General features: G+C 36.7%; 2 protein-coding genes and 2 long non-coding RNA genes across 4 annotated transcripts; all 4 read left to right on the top strand.

Annotated features, from left to right (window-relative positions):
* Positions 1 to 1,031: 1,031 nt before the first annotated feature.
* Positions 1,032 to 2,768, top strand: LOC123673625 (putative nuclease HARBI1). Its single transcript, XM_045608209.1, has 5 exons — positions 1,032 to 1,375; positions 1,484 to 1,568; positions 1,613 to 1,814; positions 1,887 to 2,505; positions 2,591 to 2,768. Exons 1-5 carry the CDS (start codon positions 1,164 to 1,166, stop codon positions 2,694 to 2,696), a joined length of 1,224 nt encoding a protein of 407 aa, XP_045464165.1. The 5' UTR covers positions 1,032 to 1,163; the 3' UTR covers positions 2,697 to 2,768.
* A 4,272-nt stretch (positions 2,769 to 7,040) lies between these two features.
* LOC123673315 lies at positions 7,041 to 18,099 on the top strand. The gene is made up of 3 exons (XM_045607803.1): positions 7,041 to 7,313; positions 7,391 to 7,838; positions 17,792 to 18,099. The coding sequence occupies exons 1-3, from the start codon at positions 7,041 to 7,043 to the stop codon at positions 18,049 to 18,051; spliced, it is 981 nt and encodes a 326-aa protein (XP_045463759.1). The 3' UTR covers positions 18,052 to 18,099.
* On the top strand, positions 10,345 to 12,707 carry LOC123673521. Its single transcript, XR_006746490.1, has 3 exons — positions 10,345 to 10,719; positions 10,844 to 11,699; positions 11,758 to 12,707. It is a non-coding gene; the product is annotated as an uncharacterized LOC123673521 (long non-coding RNA).
* LOC123673522 lies at positions 13,443 to 14,873 on the top strand. The gene is made up of 2 exons (XR_006746491.1): positions 13,443 to 13,639; positions 14,669 to 14,873. It is a non-coding gene; the product is annotated as an uncharacterized LOC123673522 (long non-coding RNA).
* Positions 18,100 to 19,256: the final 1,157 nt, after the last annotated feature.

The following is a 19,256-nucleotide window of genomic DNA, read 5'->3' as shown; positions in this document are numbered from 1 at the left end:
GAATAAATTCGATAACGTTTTAAGTTTATGTGACGTGATTCCACAATATAACCTCATATTAATATTAACGCCAGATGATATTCTTGAGGTGTATTTTTTATATAATATATACGTACATTATATGTAATTATAAGAGTACTTGTATAGATCTGAGTAATATATCATGAATATGCTATATTTACATAGCTTTCACATAATATTAGCAATATATTGCGAATGTTACATATATGATATGTAACTATATTACACACTAGTAGATATCAGAGTAATATTGTTTTTAGGGATGCTGGAAGATGTATCATATACGTAACTTCAGTAATATAACAATGTTACATATATGATATATGAATAAGTCAAATAATTTCATGGATATATGAAATGTTATGTATCAGATACATTAGTTTTGAGATGTAACAGGTATATACCTCATTTCTTAGGGATGTTATGTAACGGGAAGGCGCATATAACAACATGGTTTGCTGGGATGTAGATTGTTTCAGAAAAGATTTCTTTCAAAAATGTAACAAACGAAAAATGTAAAAAAAATAATAGATACGAAAAACATCCTCTACATAAAATTTTGTATTTAATGGATTCGGTCCTTACTTGGCGGAAATTCATTATAAATAAAATAAAACGAAGTAATTTCCACTATGTTATTTAATTGTTAGCAACAATTGTTTCGCCACACTGTGGCTTCATCAGGCTACATTTCTGAACTGATAAGAGTACAAAGGTTTTCGGAATCTTATATAGGAACAAAATTGGCACAAAAATATTCGAAAGGGTATAAATTACAAAGTTATATTGGACCATTTACAGCCTGGGATTTCCAAACTATCGGAAGAAATTCAATAAAGGGGATGAGTTTACATCCGTTTGTTCGTTCAACAGAATATTTTGGGTATTATACCTGTTTATTTCTAGGGATTCTAAGGCCCAGTTTCACCAAATGCTTTAATCTTGACTTAGCTCTTAAGTGAGGCTTTAGATCACGATTAATGTAATGTAGCGTTTCACCACACTCCAAAGCGCCATTTAATCGACCAATCGCGATTTAGCACTAATCGGCCATTTTTGGAGGATTATAACCTTTCAAGCTGAGATTAATAATTATTTGGAACTCTTGTCTATGTAATTATTTTTCCGGAAATTTCGTTAAAATGGCCTTTCGACGAGTATATGATCTTGCCTTTGAAGATGATGATAGTGATGAAGAATTTGTCGTTCGACGTCCTCGATGGATCCGAGAAAGAGAAGATCATTTCCAAAATTTGGACAATGCGGATTTTGAGAAAAGATTCCGTCTCTCAAAAAAAGCTGCACTCCAAATACTGGGTTCAATTGAGGAACAAATTGAATTTGCAAACGACAAGTAAGTTTTAATGTTTCATTTTCCTTTTGAATTGGCTACTGATATTGTTGAGGTTATGTTTGCAATATAGTTTGATACACTGATTCTGCGTTTCCTATTGATTTCCAGGAATAATTCTGTTTCTCCAATGAATCAGTTACTATGCACCTTACGATACTATGCTACTGGTTGTCACCAAATGACAGTTGCAGACTTCACTGGAATTCTTCTTTCAAGGTTACCCTTATTAGAAGGGACTTCACTGGAATTAGTAAATCGACAGCCCACAGAATAATTCATCGTGTGAGTACTGCTATTGCCTCTCTCCGTCCACTGCATATAACATTCCCTGAAACTCAGGAGGAAATTCGAAGAACACAGACTGAATTTTTCGGAATTGCAAGCTTTCCAAGGGTTTTGGGTGCCATCGATTGCACTCATGTTAAAATCAAAACTCCAGGTACGTCCTTCTTTCCTCCTACATGTAATGATTCTTCTCCCACTGTTTCATTAAATTTATGTCATTTTTCAGGTGGTGATAATGCAGAGCTGTTTCGTTGCAGAAAGGGTTACTTTTCACTGAATGTTCAGGCTATATGCAATGCCAAACTTGAATTCACAGACATAGTTGCGAGGTGGCCTGGAAGTAGTCATGATTCCACCATATTCCGTAATTGCTATCGGAAAGCTATGTTTGATGATGACAGATATGGAAATGCTGTCCTAGTAGGAGATAGTGGATATTCCTGTACCAAGTATTTCATGACTCCTTTTGAAAATTGTTTGAACCCTGCGGAACAATTATACAACGAATCTCAAATCAGAACGAGAAACCCTGTGGAAAGAATGTTTGGAGTTTGGAAAAGACGCTTTCCTGTATTATCGTTAGGTTTTAGAATCGATTTGGATAAAGTATTTCCTGTAATAGTGGCAACGGCTGTACTTCATAATGTCCTACGAAGACGTGGGGAAGATGTCCCACCTTTTGATGCTGAGTTTGAAGCCAACCTACCAGCACCATGGGATGTTATAATAGCTCAGGGAGACATGGGACAAAATCCCATAGCAGTCTTAGGTCATCCATTGAACGAGAGGAGAGATTACCCTGAGCACCGAGAAAGACGTACTATGGTTCATCAATACTTCACAAGGTTTGTGTCCGGCCTGAAGATTATTGAACATATTTTGGCATTTCTATAATAGCAAAGCAAATGCTAATTTATATGTATATTTCAGGCTGGTAATGCTAGAGCGACAGCGCAGGGAAATTGGAAGGGTTGTAGTGGAAGAACATGAAGAGATTGCGGAAGATCCACATCCAGAAGTGAGGCAGGATCAATAGGACTTAAGACATTGAAAACAGCTGACAAAGAAAAAAAAATCACTCGCAGCCAGCAAATTTTTTTCTAATTTTTGGGTCAATTTTATCAAAATATGACTATATATATAGGCACAATATTTCCCATTTAAAATAGCCGTAAACTTTGTTTTTGTGTTTTATGAAATTTATTGCAAAGAATAATTTATTGATATGTTTGATTGAAATATTATTTAAGAAGCAGTTAAACTTGTTAATGAAAATGAATAAGTTAATAAAATTACTTAAATAGTTTTTTTTTACAGAATGTGTGGTTTTGTGAAATGGGATAATTAAAGCTCTCAAGTACAAAATCAACTTTAATTGTATAACAAAACTCAACAAACAGGAAGTCACTTAATAACGTTCAAACATAAAATGTGAATATTTTTTACATACATTCAGTCAAAAATCATTAGAGGAAACCAATAATTTACATTAAAAAATATAAATGAAAATCTTGTTTACTTATTAAAAAAGTGATAAATAATTAATTTCTTATACAAAGGCTACATATTATTTAAGAAGCAGTTAAACTTGTTAATAAAAATAAATAAGTTAATAAAATTACTTATATAGTTTTTTTTTCCAGAATGTGTGGTTTTGTGAAAGGGGATAATTTCTTTTTAACTTCTGCAAGTTTCCGACATTTCGAAGCACATCACTCGACATTTTCGGCAAAAATTAACTTTGTTTTTTGTTTACAAGATGACAAATGTTTCGAAATGTTATGAATGAATGACACCTGACACCTAGCGCCAATGGTGGTCATCACTGCTAATACGATACAGAACACTATTATAACTCTTTGTTCACAACGTTGCCAAATGGTCCGACTATTTAATCGCGATTTGGTTAATCGCGATCATCTTTGGACGGGTTGATGCATGGTGAAACAGAAAACACTGTTAAGCCTGCTTGAGTAACAAGCGGAGTTTAATCAATCTGGGATCAAGTGCTGTTTGGTGAAACTGGGCCTAAGAGTGTTAGTCTTAAGCTCTTGTTTTCTAAATGAAGAATTTTAAAGTTATTATTGAAGGTATAGAGCTTAAGACTAACACTCTTAGAATCCCTAGAAATAAACAGGTATAATACCCAAAATATTCTGTTGAACGAACAAACGGATGTAAACTCATCCCCTTTATTGAATTTCTTCCGATAGTTTGGAAATCCCAGGCTGTAAATGGTCCAATATAACTTTGTAATTTATACCCTTTCGAATATTTTTGTGCCAATTTTGTTCCTATATAAGATTCCGAAAACCTTTGTACTCTTATCAGTTCAGAAATGTAGCCTGATGAAGCCACAGTGTGGCGAAACAATTGTTGCTAACAATTAAATAACATAGTGGAAATTACTTCGTTTTATTTTATTTATAAAATTTTGTATAACTTATTATGCTTCATTTAAGATAAAAATGCACGATAGTTAAAACGAAGTTACATTCAGACATTAATAATTAGGTATTAAAAAATATATTATTGTAATAAATTATATTTAAATAAAGAATAAAAATTTTCATTTGACATAAAATGATGGAATATTAAAATGGCGGATGCATTCCTTTGTCAGATTAAATCTGAATATCAAAAATTTTCATATATAAATATTACGTATACAACAATCAAATAATGACGATAAGAAAAATATACAACTTACCCCTTTTTTCAGGGTTTTATGAATTAACTAGAGAATAACAATTAAAACAATTTTGCAGCGATAATTATCGATATATGTACGTTCAAAGAAACCAGAAAAGAAATGATTAGACAGTTTCAAAGTATCGGGTACATATGCACGAAGATACGCATTGGCGTACGCCCAGATTTTCATCAACTGTCTGGCTCAGTCGAATATATAAAAGTTGAAATGTAGCACGCTACAATATATCTTGACTACTTTCTCAACATGGGGTCGAGCATTGTCATGGAGTAAAATAAATTCATCTTCTCTCTCGTTGTATTGCGGCGGTTTGTCCATCAATGCTCGGCACAAACGCATTAATTGCGTTCGAAAACGATCGCCTGTGATCGTTTCAGTCATAATACACTACGCCGAGCTGGTCCCACCAAATACTGAGCATGATCTTAGAGCGTGAATATTCGGTTTGGCCGTCGACGTGGAAGCATGGCCGGGATATCCCCATGATTTTATGCGCTTGGGATTATCGTAATGAACTCATTTTTCGTCTCCAGTCCCGATCCGATGCAGAAATCCCTTCCGTTTTTGCCTTGGAAGCAGCTGTTCACAAGCAAACAAACGCCGTTCAAACACCTCCCGGCTTCAACTCGTACGGCACCCAATTTCCTTGTTTCTGAATCATTCCTATGACTTTCAGGCGTTTTGAAATAATAATAATAATAATAATAATAAGCCTTTATTTCCAACAGGTATACCCAATTACAGGAAATCAAAAACAACAATCAATACTAATTTAACAAGAAAAAAAATCGATGCTATATCATGAACATAATCCAATAAAATCATGAAAATTAAGAGATAAACAACTCATACACACCCCAACAGACAGTTTTCAGGCCCTGGAAAATAAAAACAAAATACACGAAAGAAATGGAAATCGAATACAATATAATGTCATGCGTGTTCACCTTAACTTCAGATGTTTTCATTCAAATACAAATCACATATATAATCCAGAGATTGAGAATGCAGATCACATCTATCTGCTAGAGAGTTAACAACGGAACAAGAAAATCTCAGTGGTGACTGCAAAAGCAAATTAGTTCTTGGTGTACTTATGTAAAAAAAATATCTGGTTCTAGCATTCGGGCGAGGTACGAAAAAATCTAGCTTACTCAGCAATTCAACGCATTCAATTCTACCACCCAGAAGACCATGAAGGAATTTGATCGCATGCAAACCTCTTCTGCATTCGAGGCTTTTTGAATTAAATCTTGATAATAAGGTACTATGATCGTATCCCCTAGGTGGGTACAGTCCATCCTCACGATATGAAAGCCACTTCAAACACCTTCTTTGCACAGTCTCTAGATGGTGAGCATGACAGTTATAGATTGGGCGCCAAATTAGGCAACCATACTCGAGCTTACTTCTGACCAACGCGTTAAATAAGTGAATTATTGTTGACGAATTCTCAAACAATCTTGCGTTTCTTACAATGAAACCATATATTCTACATGCCGATAAGGTTAGCTGAGTAATATGTGGTATGAAAGAAAACCTTTGATCAAATACCAAACCCAAGTCCTTGATTTCAGTAAGCCGAGAGAGATTTATACCTCTGATATTGTAATCAAACAGATGTACTTCCTTCCTCCGCGTGTAAGACACTACGCTACATTTCGATACATTTAAATGAAATTTATTGCTGTTACACCACCTATTCACAACATCCATGTCTTCCTGCAAACTCAAACAGTCATCAGCAGATGAAATTTCCGCATAAATTTTGAAATCATCAGCATAGGCTAACTTCAAATTCTTTATTATCTGTAGAAGGTCATTAATAAACAAGATAAATAATAGCGGTCCTAGGTTAGACCCCTGAGGTACTCCCGAAGTAACGGTAATCTCTCTAGATCTACAATTTTCTATTTGAACAAATTGACGACGATCGCTCAAATAGGATTCAACAAGACCAGCTAATGCATACGAAAAACCAAAAAGTCTTTTAATTTTCGCGGTAAGAATTTCATGATTGATCTTATCGAAAGCCTTTTGAAAATCAGTGTATATAACATCAACTTGTCCTCCCAAATCCAATTTCTCACATACGAACTGCGAAAACATAATTAAGCTAGTTGAACATGATCTTTTTTTCATGAAACCATGCAGTTCCGCTGCAATACTACTTCTAACTCTAGGATATATGGCGTTAAACAAAATTATCTCAAATAATTTAGAAAAATTACACAATATGGATATAGAGGGGTTCCAGAGAAAGGGGCATAATGGACAAAAAGTTTCCAGAGGCGATTTTGGAAATGGACCAACTAATGGCCATCAAAAAATCGCTAATGGAACAAGATCATTGCACAGGGGAACGAGGACGCCATAACGCCTACGTTCCAGCAACTGCATATGAGGCCAGGCTGGCTTGGGCAGACATGCTCTGACAAAGCCACTGTGGAGTGGCTGAAAAGCATACAGCCTCAACTCAAACCTTGGGAGGGAGCTGACCTGAGGATAGCCGAAGAGGCAGAACTACCTCACCCGGAGATCCTGGTCGGATATCTCCCCGACAGCCATGATCTCTCAACCGAGAAAATTCTCAAGGTGGTAGAGAATCAGAACGCAGGGCTCAAAACCTCCAGCTGGAGAGTCCTTTGAAGGGGACCATCAGGACTCATGCTCGAGATTGTCACCTCGGCTGATAGAGCATCGGTCGAGAGACTCAGAGCGAAAAATTGGCGGATACATTACTTATTCGGCCAAACAAATCTTCGCCTTAAGGGACCAAACACAACGGCCGAGAGGAGAGAAGCACCTCAGGCCTCAACCTCTGGTCCGGCGCCGAAAAGGCCCAAAGGGAAGGTAAAGAAGAAGGTGGTGAAACCTTCAGGCAATGAAGTGGCCACAAAACCGACCACCAGCTCTGGGGGAGGGGTGGTCCGCAAAGGCGTGATAAGGGGGGTCCCACGGAGAAAAACCTGCGGACATCCAATCTCATATGGGGCAGATGTCTGACATGCCTTCAGATAAACCTCCAGCACTCGAAGGCAGCCTCTAGTGCCTTATGCTGGAGAACATCTAGAAGGCATGTTGATATAGGGCTGATACAAGAGCCCTGGATCAATGGAGGCCAAGTAAGAGGCCTACCAAACAAAGTATATCAGACGATATACTGTGATAAGTCAGTAAGTCCAAGAGCTCTAATAATACTCAGAAGGGGACTAACCTGTCTTCCACTTACAGAGTTCCTGACAAGGGATCTTGCTGCGGCATTGGTTGAAGTGCGAACTGAGAGCATCAAGAGGCAGCTGGTTATCGCCTCAGGATATTTTCCAGGAGACGCCATCAGCCCACCACCGGAGGAAGTACAACGCCTCATCGAATGGTGCCGCATGGAGAAGAAACAACTGATTATGGGCTGCGATGCGAACGCACACCACAAAGTATGGGGCAGCACAGATATAAATCATAGAGGTGAGGATTTGCTTGATTTTCTATTTTCTAGTAACATAGAGATAATGAATGTGGGTAATAGTCCAATCTTCATGAATGCGATCAGAAGGGAAGTAATTGACCTTACACTGGCGACACCTTTTATTGCGGGGATGGTCAAGAACTGGAGGGTCTCAGAAGAACCATCTATGTCAGACCATATGGCAATAGAATTCAACGTTGAAGCAACTGCTTCAGCTGATGTTGAGTGCAGGATACCCAGGAAGACAGACTGAGAACTTCACATAGCCCACCTAAGTTCTGATCTGAGGGGCCAGAAATACAACATCAGCTCCGATGAGGATCTGGAGAACGCCTCTGCTCACTTCACATCATGTCTGAGGAGGGCATTTGAAAACAGTTGTCCACTCACGAAGAAAACGATCTCCAGAGACGTCCCCTGGTGGAACAATCATCTTGAAAACCTCAAGAAAACTGCTAGAAAAGCTTTCAATAAGGCTAAGCGGGAAGGCAGCTGGAATGCCTACAGACTAGCCCTGACCAACTACTACAAAGATGCCAGGAGAGCCAAAAGGCAGTCCTGGAGAAGCTTCTGCGAGGGAATAGATAAAACAGCCCCAGCAGCTAGACTTCAAAAGGTACTATCTAAGGATCACTCTAACCCAATTGGTCAAATAAAGAAGCCATGTGGTGAATTTACGAATGATCCTCAAGAGAGCCTAAGAGCTCCATTAGAGACTCACTTTCCTGGCTCCAGGCAGATTACCAGTGAAGATGCGGCCCCCGCTGGGGAAGTATACAACCCCACCAGGTGGGATTCTCAGAAAGCTGGTAGACTATTCACACCAGAAAGAATTGAATGGGCGATAAAAAGCTTTCAGCCCTTCAAATCAGCAGGCATGGATGATATTTCTCCAGCCATGCTTCAGAAAAGTGTTGAAGTGCTTATAGCCCCGATAACTGAGCTCATTAAGGCCAGCTTTACAAGGGGCTATATCCCGAAATCATGGAGGGAGGCGAGGGTAGTATTCATACCCAAAGAGGGTCGAAAAGGCTCCCCGGAGCCTAAATCCTATCGACCCATATGCCTCACCTGTTTTCTCTTGAAAATCATGGAGAAAATAATGGACAATAATATAAGGGGAAGTTTAAGGCTCCACAGTAAACAGTTGCTTATAGGGCGGGTAGATCTACTGTAGACGCCCTTCATCATCTTCTTAGAGAGGTGGAAGGCACCCTCAACGCAAAGGAGATTCTGCTTGCAATGTTCGGTAATATCGGAGGGGCCTTTGACAATACCCTACATACCTCCATATGCAATGCAGCCAAAAGGAAAGGGATAGAACCCTCCACTGTTAAGTGGATATCAGCTATGTTGAAAGGACGAACCGTTACAGCCTATCTGGGAGAAACCGAAGTGACTGTGCTGACGTGCAGGGGATGCCCTCAGGGAGGGGTTCTATCACCCCTGCTGTGGAGCTTGGTCATGGATAGCCTCTTGGAGAGGCTTACAACAGGCAGCTTTAACGTCCAGGCTTACGCCGACGACATAGTGGTGACTGTTAGAGGCAAGCATGGGGGCCCAATAAGCAGCCGAATGCAACTTGCTCTCAGAATTATTGAAAATTTGTGCTGGGAAGAGGGGCTTACTGTCAACCCCTCGAAAACATCAATAATTCCGTTCACTAGAAGAAGGAATCTCGACCTCAGAGCTCTGATCTTAAATGGTCAGACTCTGCACTTCTCTAGTGCGTGTAAATATCTAGGTGTTATCCTGGACAGTAAACTGAACTGGGGGAAACATATAGATGAGACTCTTTCCAGAGCCACGGTGGCTATGTGGGCATGCAAAAGACTCTTTGGAAAGACATGGGGAGTGAAACCGAAAATGGTACTGTGGTTATACACAGCGGTGGTACGCCCTATTGTCACCTATGCATCTCTAGCATGGTGGACAAAAACCGAGGAGGTCACCACACGCATCAGTTTGCAGAAACTGCAAAGGCTGGCGTGTATTGGTGTCACAGGAGCTATGCGCACAGCTCCCACGGCAGCGCTGGAGGTCATACTAGACTTGCCTCCCTTACACCTACATGTAAGGAAATGTAGCCTGCTCGAAGCAATAAGAATTTCCCTTAATGGAAAGCTCCTTCCTGGAAACTGGGTTGGACATATGAGGATACTGGATCAACTAGATTCAAACCTCCTCGCAGAACCATCAGATTATGCCAACCACCTACGATTTTGAAACGCCCTTTGAAACGGTAATAAAAGACCGTCCTAGTGCAATAACTCTCATAAATCGTCTGGACAAAATGTCATCCATTTGGTTCACAGATGGATCAAAAACAGAGAAGGGCACCGGCATTGGGATATATGGACCTAGACTGAGGATCTCTAAAGTCCTGGGAAGTGAGCCCTCGATTCTACAGACCGAGATAATGGCTGTTTATGTATGCGCCCAGGAGTGTCTCAAAATGAACCTCAAGGGGGCGCATATCTACATCACCACGGATAGCCAAACAACGCTGAGATCCCTGGAATCGTGTGTAGCGTTCAATTGCAGCACATAATACTTAGTGTGTAAATGTTGCCTACACATATTTTTAGTCGTCTTATGAGTTGAATTGACCTCGTGAAATGTTTATCTGTTTTTTTTTCCTCCATATGTGCCGATACTGGAATTTCTTTTCGAGAAATACTCACTTTCGTACTTTGAAATTCGGAAAGTAGACATTTCAATTGTGGAAATCCAAAAAGTTTTTGGGATTAGAATATTTTCCTTATTTCTTTCAAATATATTGCGAGTTGTGATTGTGAAGGAGCAATATAATACCCGTATTTGGGGATCATTTAAGTACATGGAAGGATTACTTATCTTCTAAGGCCGTCCAACATCAAAGTGAGTTTTTCATCATGAGTTTCCTTGATTTTCATATAGGACGATTAATATCGTGCATTTTCCCATTGTTCCAGGGCCTTTTTTTCTTTATGTTACCAACATTTCTTCTCGATTTAACGTTTAGAAAATAACGTAAAATACAAGATCGCTGACGATTGAGAATTTATTTCGACTCATCAACATCGAATCGATTGAATGCTGCAAGGTTTTGGCACAAACTAACCAGACAATTCACTCTGCCGTTTTTAGGCACGGCGTTTCGTTGACCTTGATATTCACTATGAACTACTGTAGTAAAAAATGACAAAGGTAACCGAACTTCCCACTCTTTCTAAAAGGTTCAAAACGCATGTGATTTGTCAGATTAACCCATTCAAATTTTTGAATTCACCCGACTGCTTATATTCAACTCCTATTCTCTTTGAATATTGAATACCAAGCAAAATTCATCAAAGTATTCAAAATACCTGTTTTTTTAAAAACATTAAATATATTTCTTTGAATTAAAACAACAAAGGAACTAAATATTTTATTATTTATAATTAGTAAATATTGAAGCCGGTCAAGGTAAAAAAAGTACGAAGTGTTCTATTAAAAATTGTAATAGTGCAAGATATCAAGGGATTTCTACGAATTCCATAAGATTCTTCAGATTTCCTAATCCAGTTTATAAGGACCGAGTGATGCAATGGAAATTGGCTTGTAGTGATGACATAATAATGAACAAAGATGCAATGCTGTTATATTCAAATAACAAAATATGCAGTATCCACTTTGATGCCAACCTAAATCACCGTTTATCGAAAAATGCAATTCCAACATTGAATCTGTTCCGAAAACCAAGAGGAATAGATGTTCAAACCCAAACAGAAGATAAAATGGGAACCGAAGGAAAACGAGTTGCACATATAGAAACTCAAACAACCAAAGAATTATCTCACCAAACACCAAGAAAAAGAAAGTTGAGGCATCTAATTGAGGTAATATATAGTTAAATTTGGAGAATATATAGTCAATAAAAAAAACCTTATTTTTCAGTCAAAGGAAAATGAAATTAAAGACATTCAACCTCGAACAGTCTATTCAGGAAATAGATCCCTGTAAGACACAACTATCTGAAGACAAATTCAAAAATAATAATAATAATAATAATAGTTTATTGTGACATAAACATAAATCGCAGAGGCTGAAGCCTGTACGCGATATACAATTAACATATGAACAATATTACAATAGCCACATTTGAAATAAATCTAATTCTGAATAAAAACTGAATAAATAATGGAATTGATCGAATCATATCAAAATGAGGATAACTTGAAGTGTCGAGAACTCAGTGATGACTCTTTAGTGTTGTAACCTTGGTGACATGCAGTTGAGGATTACCGGTGCATCATCTAGAGGCCGATCTAAGGTAGGCAGGAATTCTTGGATATGAGGTTTCATCCATGATTCAACCATTGATTATGGATTGAATATATTTTCTTCCTTTTTCAAAAATCCATTTCTTTATCATAATTTGTTGCTTCTTATTGTGTCTTATGTCTTTCAGGTTCTTCGGGATCATACTATAAATGCGTGGAGCCAGGTATGTGAAGCATCTTTGTCCAATTCGCTTTTCTGCTCTAGGAATCACGTGAATTATCTTACTTCTTGTTTCATAACTGCAATCGGTTTGTCTTAATGTGAGTTGTATTCTTCTAGAACAGATGGCCGTTAATATCTGGGATACAAATAACTCTTGAGGATTCATTGCCCGCGATAAGAAGTATAATTCGTCTGAAGGAAACAAATGGGGCTTTCCGTAGATTACACGGAGCAACCATTTCTGGACCACTTCTACTCTTTTTATATGACATTCGTATGCTCCACCCCAGGCAATAATTCCATACTTTATCAGCGATTGGCATAGAGCATTATATATCTGCATTAGCCTTTCTATTTCCAAATACTTTTTAAGGTATCTAAACTTTGATAGAAGGCATCTAAGATTTCTTACCAAATTGTCTATATGTAAGTTCCATTTTAGATGTTGCAACGATTTTGCACGCTTCATTCCATGTTACGCTACTGGAATTTTTGAAGACGCGGTAATTTGTCAATTAATCGTTTCATATCGTGTACTTTCGGTCGGAGCGCAGATGCGCGTTCCTGGAGAGAATTTTCTGAAAGATTTTCAATGATGATTGAGACTCCAGCAAGAATAAGTAGATTTAGTAGTAGATTTAGATTTCAGTCATTATTAATTTAATTTGAGACTCGGAATCTTATTTATCGGCGAGAATTGTGTCGGGATTCTCGCACCTCCCATGGGATTAGAACGAAGAAAACCTCCCGTGAGATTAGAACGAAGGAACCTCCCGTGGGATTAGAACAAAGAAAACCTTTCTTGGGATTGATAGATATCAAGAACTACTTCCTTGAGATACAGAATTTGGAATAGTACGTATGTTAGACCACTTTAGTTCCTGAATCTGAGAGAATACCTGCGAAATACCTGGCATTATCACACCAACTTGGTTGAATGAGGACTGGAGTACTATAGCTTCCTGATAAGAATTGGTGTTCAGAAGGCTGAAGATAATATACAGAAGAGGTTTCATCCTAGTAGCAGAGTGGCTCATTTAAAATCGTTTTAAGTTAAGTTTCTATTTTATTATTTGTTTGGAGTGAAAAGGATCGATCATTGTATATTTTAATTTTATTAAATTTGTAAAAACCTGGGTAGGAGTTTTGTTGCCAAATAAGCCAAACCACCCCTAGAAATTAGTCCTTAGAGTCTCATGGGCAATTGTAACGTTACAATGTCTATCGATGGTAATGCCGAGATACTTGATGGAGTCAGTTTCGGGTATAATTGTGCAATCGTTGACTTTCAGAGGACCCAAGTTCGGAAGACCTGACTCATAGGAAGTAAACGGTAAGTACTTTGTTTTTTTTACGTTCATTGTTAATTCATTCATCTCAAACCACTGTTTTATTTTGAAAAGGTCTTTTTCAGACTCAGATTTCAGTTCTTGCCAAGAATTTCCCTCGTACAATATGGCAGTGTCATCCGCAAAACTGATAACCTCACCTTTTTTCTCCATTTGTAATAAACCATTCATATAAACTAAGAACAATATCGGTCCCATCACTGTTCCTTGGGGTACTCCACATTCGATGTTCCTCACCTTACTAGAATAACCCTTTATTTTTACAAATTGGACTCTATCAGTTAAATAGCTTTTCAATAATTCATATGATTTACCCCGGAAGCCGTTTCGGTAGAATTTATCTAAAAGTTTTTTGTGTGAAACAGTATCGAAGGCTTTTTCAAGGTCTACAAAGACACACAGACCAGTTTTTCTACCATCTAACCAACCGTATATCCTCGCTATCATTCTCCTAATCGCATCTTCAGTCGATTTACCTTCTCTGAAACCGTACTGGTGTTCAGATATAATTTTATTTTTTTCTAGGAACTTGACAATTCTGATCTTCAATAATTTCTCTACAATTTTGGCTATATTCGATATAAGACATATCGGTCTATAATTTGTCATCTTGTCCTTTTCTCCTGATTTAAAAATTGGTTTGATAACCCCCACTTTGAAAATTCTAGGAAACTTAGCTGACTCGAAACACATATTCGTCATTAATACAAGGGGTTCAACTATTTCTTCTTGAATATTTTTCAGCAGTTCTGATCTAATTCCATCAACGCCAGGAGATCCTCCGTTTTTTTGTTTTTGTATCACTTCTTTCACTTCATTTGAACTTGTTGGGAATAGAAAAAATGTTTCATTATAAAAAATTTCACCCTCTTTCTTTTCTAAACTATAAGGTATTTTATCTGCTAGCTTCTTACCTACTTCGTTGTAATATCTTCCGAATTCCTCTACAATTTATTCCGTGTTTGTTACTTCCTGTCCTTCATTATTAATGATAGATTTTATTTCTGTTTCAGGTTTGGATCTACCGCAGAGGTTATCCACGTAAGACCAAAGTGATTTTGTTGCTGAAGTATATTTCGTGACAAAGGTGTTCATGTAATCTCTTTTAGCATTCCTGATCAACTTGTGTAAAATATTTCTGTATCTTGTATATTGTTGTTTCAACTCAGTATTGTATTGATATTTCATCATTTCCTTGTATAAATAGTTTTTTCTGTTTATGGCTTTTAGTAATCCCTGAGTGATCCAGTTGCTTCTCCCAGATTTCCTATGGCTGAACTCAATTTTTGTTGTATGTTTCTGTGTGTAATGTTTTAATAAATCAATAAACAATTCTGCGAATGAGTCTACATCTTTATTTTTCATCAATTCGTGTCAATCAATTTCCTTTAAATCATTTTTTAATTTCTGATAATCAATATAAGTTTTATATTTAATAATTTTTTCGGGAGGTTTTTCTTTCAGGTTGAGGCATAAACTAATTGCATAATGATCAGTGATGTCCGTACGAATAATAAACGATCTATTAATAATAATAATAATAATTGACTTTATTCCCCCAATACAAGATCAATACAAATAATTTTACAAAGAAAAAAAAACAACCTAGAAAATGTGAGAATAGGCGGAGTCCAGTGATGCACCTAAGTACATCTTCTGTTCAACTCAACCTAAATTCTGATTTAAAACAGATTGACGATATCTCAGAAATATATGGTCAAGGCAACTACCACTAGAAGGCCTAGTTACATTATTTATATAGGATTTATATCCAAAAAAACTAAAGACATTCATGTATTCATCAACTATTTCATTATTCGTTAAAAGATCAATGTTAATATCTCCTACAATTAAATGATAATCCCACGTACTATTATTACTTGTTGTTGTTCCAATGTATTCAGCTAAATTAAAGTCTCTATTGAACTTTTTTGGACATCCTTTTGGAGAACGATAGATTCCTGTTATTTTAAGTTTTTTCATTTCGAATACAAGGTCTAGTTCCACCGCTTTAATTTCTCCTATACTTATTATCTTTCCGTTAAACATCAAATCGTTCCTGATATATATCACAACCCCGTCATTTTTGTTGAAAGTTCCATAATTATACATGTATGTGTATCCTTCGATTTTATAAAGATCCACGTTATCTATCATAAATGTTTCCGTTAAAACAATCACATGAAAATCATCTGTTCTCAACATTAATTTGAACTCGTCAAAATTCCTGTCGATACTTCTGATATTATTGTGAATGATTTTAAATTTTGATTCTATGTTATAATGTTTGAGATCCCCAACATAATCTATATATTCTGCTTTATGTGTTTCCCCCTCAAAATCCCTCAAGAATTGATCCATGTATATACAATTAAAACTTAAAATAGATGAATAAAGAGTAGTTTACCTTAGCTTTTCTAACCTCCCTTCTTTCCTTTCTTTCCACTGTTATCAGCTTTTTGTTCTTTCTTGACAACTCCACTACCTGATGACTGCCTTGGTTCTGTTGTTACCAGTTTTTGCTCTCTCCTGGCACTACCACTCCCCGAAGACTGTGATCTCGTTCTGCTCTTTATTTCCCACTCCTTGGTCCTTTCCAGCACCTGATTAATCGTTGAAATCTCCTTGCTGATCTTAGAGTCCTCTTCCACTGTCAAGTGTTCGTGTTCAGTTAACATCTGTGTAATACGGGATATGGGAGCCGGACTATTAGGTGCGCTGCTTACTAAATCAGTTGGTATGCTAGATGGATTTTCTTCAATATGAGTCTGTAGTTCCAATACAGTTTGAGTCTTAAGTTGCTGCACAGAAAATTTCTCACCATTTACGACAAGGAGCTTCTGCCAGATGTATGCCCTCTGATTGTTCGCTCTTGCCAAGTTCAGTTGTTGGCGCAGTATTTTGAAATCGTCACGATCTTCTTCACAAAGGTCTTCGTTTATGAAAATACGAGAACCCTTTAATTTATGTCGATTCTTTATAACCTTAGACTTGGCTAGGAAAGATACAAATTCGATTTTTATCACTGGTTTAATTTTTCCCAATCTATATATATTATTAACCTCTGTTTCTAGCAGATTGATATTCAAAATTGCATTCAGTTTGGAGACAACGCACTTTACCAAATTGGGACTATCGGGTTCCAATCCAGAGATGATGATATTATTCTTCAACGATCTTCTCTTTATCTCCAATATCTCGCTTTCTACTCTGGAGAGTCTTTGTTCACAGTTTTCCAATCTTTCACCCGTGTCTGTCCCCACCTGTTTTATTTCTTCTCTTAACTTCGCAAGTTCCTCCCTGATAATGATGGTTTGATTGGTAAATTCAGTCTTTAAAAACCTCGCTAGTTCCTCATTTACTGCCATCCTCCTTTTTCGATATCTCGACGTGTATGTTACGCTTTACAACTCTTGCTTGTGATACCTCCAGATGTCGTGTGATAATCAGGATATCCCGGAATGAATGATAAATTTCCACTCAAATAATGGTAAATACACGCGAAAAAAAATTAAATTGATTTGAAAATCACTCAGCCAAATATGAACTTTCTACTTATATTTACTCTTTTATAATTTCACCAATATTTAAAATATATTGCGTCTTTAATTCACGAAATAATATGGAGCACTCGAATTCACAACTTCCCATATGGCTACTTATACATTGAGGCTTGTGATATTCATCTGCCAAATAGTTTTGGAAATATAGCCAAAATAATCAGTGATCTCAATGATAAAAATCTAAAAGGAAGAAGATATACCAAGGAATTTAAACAGCATGCCCTTTCATTATATTATTCTGGGCCTAAAATTTATAAAAGAATGGTTGCCATATATAATTTTCCATCAGTATCTACATTGAGAAGAATGACAGAGAATATTCAGAAAGGAACTGGTTTAAATGATTTTATATTCAGAAGTCTCAAATGGCGACTAGAAGGTAAAAGCAAAGAAGAACGGATGTGTGCTTTGTCAATAGATGAAGTATCGATCAAAGCAAATTTGCAATATGATACAAAAAATGATGAAATTGTGGGTTTCCACGATATTGGTTAGCATTAAGAGCTGAATTTTTTCATTTGCTGAATACTTGATATACATAGAAAAAGTTTTTACAAAACCTTTTCATTTCAGGCACAGAGGAAAAATATATCCCAGCAAAAAATGCATTAGTATTGATGGCAAGAGGAATAAACGATAATTGGAAGCAGCCATTAGGATATTATTTTTTGAATACATCCTGTAGTCCAACAGACCTGAGTGGAATTATTGGAGATTGCATCGACAAAATGGTTGAAATAGGACTTGATGCAAGAGTCCTAGTGTCTGATTTGGGCTCTAACTTTGTTGCATTTTCAAAAAATTTAGGTGTAACTGATAAATGTATATACTAAATTTGATATGAATGGAAAGGAATTGTATCAAATAAAAAAAAGCAAATAAACAGGATTCATTCATTAGTGTTGTATTTCTTAGCATATTTAATGATTTTTTTTTGACAAATATTTCTTTCAAAAACATACATATTACATTCAGGCTCATCGAATTTTTCAATCAATATCTAAATCTTTGTTGATTGTCTAAATCAACAAAGATTATATGAATTTGGCCATTTATTATTATTGATTTCTGTACGTAACAATTTGTGAGCTGATCTTGATCAAGTGAGGTGATTATTCTTTATGTTTTTTGTTTTCGACTCTTTTTGAAATATAACAAACGGCTATTTCTGAAAATTGGAAATAAGGTTTGTAGTGGAAATTCCACTGGGATTGTAACATAAGATTTTCATTAAATCATTTTATTCTCTAGGATTTATTCGAATATTTTCTTCTTTATCTCTTGTCACATAATATTTTTTTTTGAAAAATTTCATCGGTATTCACGTATTTAGCCGATAGTTTTTTTGTTGAAGAGTCACTTTAAAATACGTTGGCGCCCTTTGAAAACATCTTGAACCCACGCCGTCTTCACTGATAGCTGACCGGAAAAATTATAGTGTGACTCTTCTTTGTGTTGGAAAGCGGTGAACATTTTTTTTTTTAAATAAATTAATTTTTTTTTTAAACTAAGGGTTACTCGCCACAGGGATTATATGAATAGGTTGAGAACAAATGATTAATTTGGTTGCAGTTGTCGGAAGGCTAACTGAGCTGCAACGACCTCTATTCTGTAATAATAATAAGTCAAATTCAAACGAATATCATGCTCAATATAAGAATGGACTATAATGGAAATAGTATATTGTGCAACAAGTGGGGAAAGTCCAATTTTTCTCGCGAGTGTGGAAAACACACGAGCGAGAAAAGGACTTTCTCCACATGTTGCACACTATACTTTTTCTACAACTGCACAAATTTCAATAATTCAAGTAATGGACTTGATTCAAATCAAAATGACCTTCGTTGGCAGTATGTGCTAATTTATTGCGTTTCCATAGAAACGACTCAAAAACCCAATTTCATTGGTCTACCAAGGGAGGTGTGGGCAAAGTGCCGTGGGGAATAATATTTCCCACAGTATGCGCAATACATAGTTTTGCAATTGAGTAAACTATGCAGAATACGCTACTTTTCATAGCAGTTGTAGGAAAAATTAA

The sequence above is a fragment of the Harmonia axyridis genome, chromosome 2 (genome assembly GCF_914767665.1).
Source record: "Harmonia axyridis chromosome 2, icHarAxyr1.1, whole genome shotgun sequence".
Classification (NCBI taxonomy): Eukaryota; Metazoa; Arthropoda; class Insecta; order Coleoptera; family Coccinellidae; genus Harmonia; species Harmonia axyridis.
The sequence above is the reverse complement of the archived record's forward strand: the minus strand, read 5'-3'. Positions and strand labels throughout refer to the sequence as shown.

Coding starts and splice junctions, on each gene's coding strand:
- LOC123673315 (XM_045607803.1), top strand. CDS start 7,041: ATGCTCGAGATTGTCACCTCGGCTGATAGAGCATCGGTCGAGAGACTC. Junction 7,314..7,390: donor GAGGGGTGGTCCGCAAAGGC/GTGATAAGGGGG, acceptor ACATGCCTTCAG/ATAAACCTCCAGCACTCGAA. Junction 7,839..17,791: donor CACAGATATAAATCATAGAG/GTGAGGATTTGC, acceptor TTTTCATTTCAG/GCACAGAGGAAAAATATATC.
- LOC123673625 (XM_045608209.1), top strand. CDS start 1,164: ATGGCCTTTCGACGAGTATATGATCTTGCCTTTGAAGATGATGATAGT. Junction 1,569..1,612: donor ACCAAATGACAGTTGCAGAC/TTCACTGGAATT, acceptor ATTAGAAGGGAC/TTCACTGGAATTAGTAAATC. Junction 2,506..2,590: donor GTTCATCAATACTTCACAAG/GTTTGTGTCCGG, acceptor TGTATATTTCAG/GCTGGTAATGCTAGAGCGAC.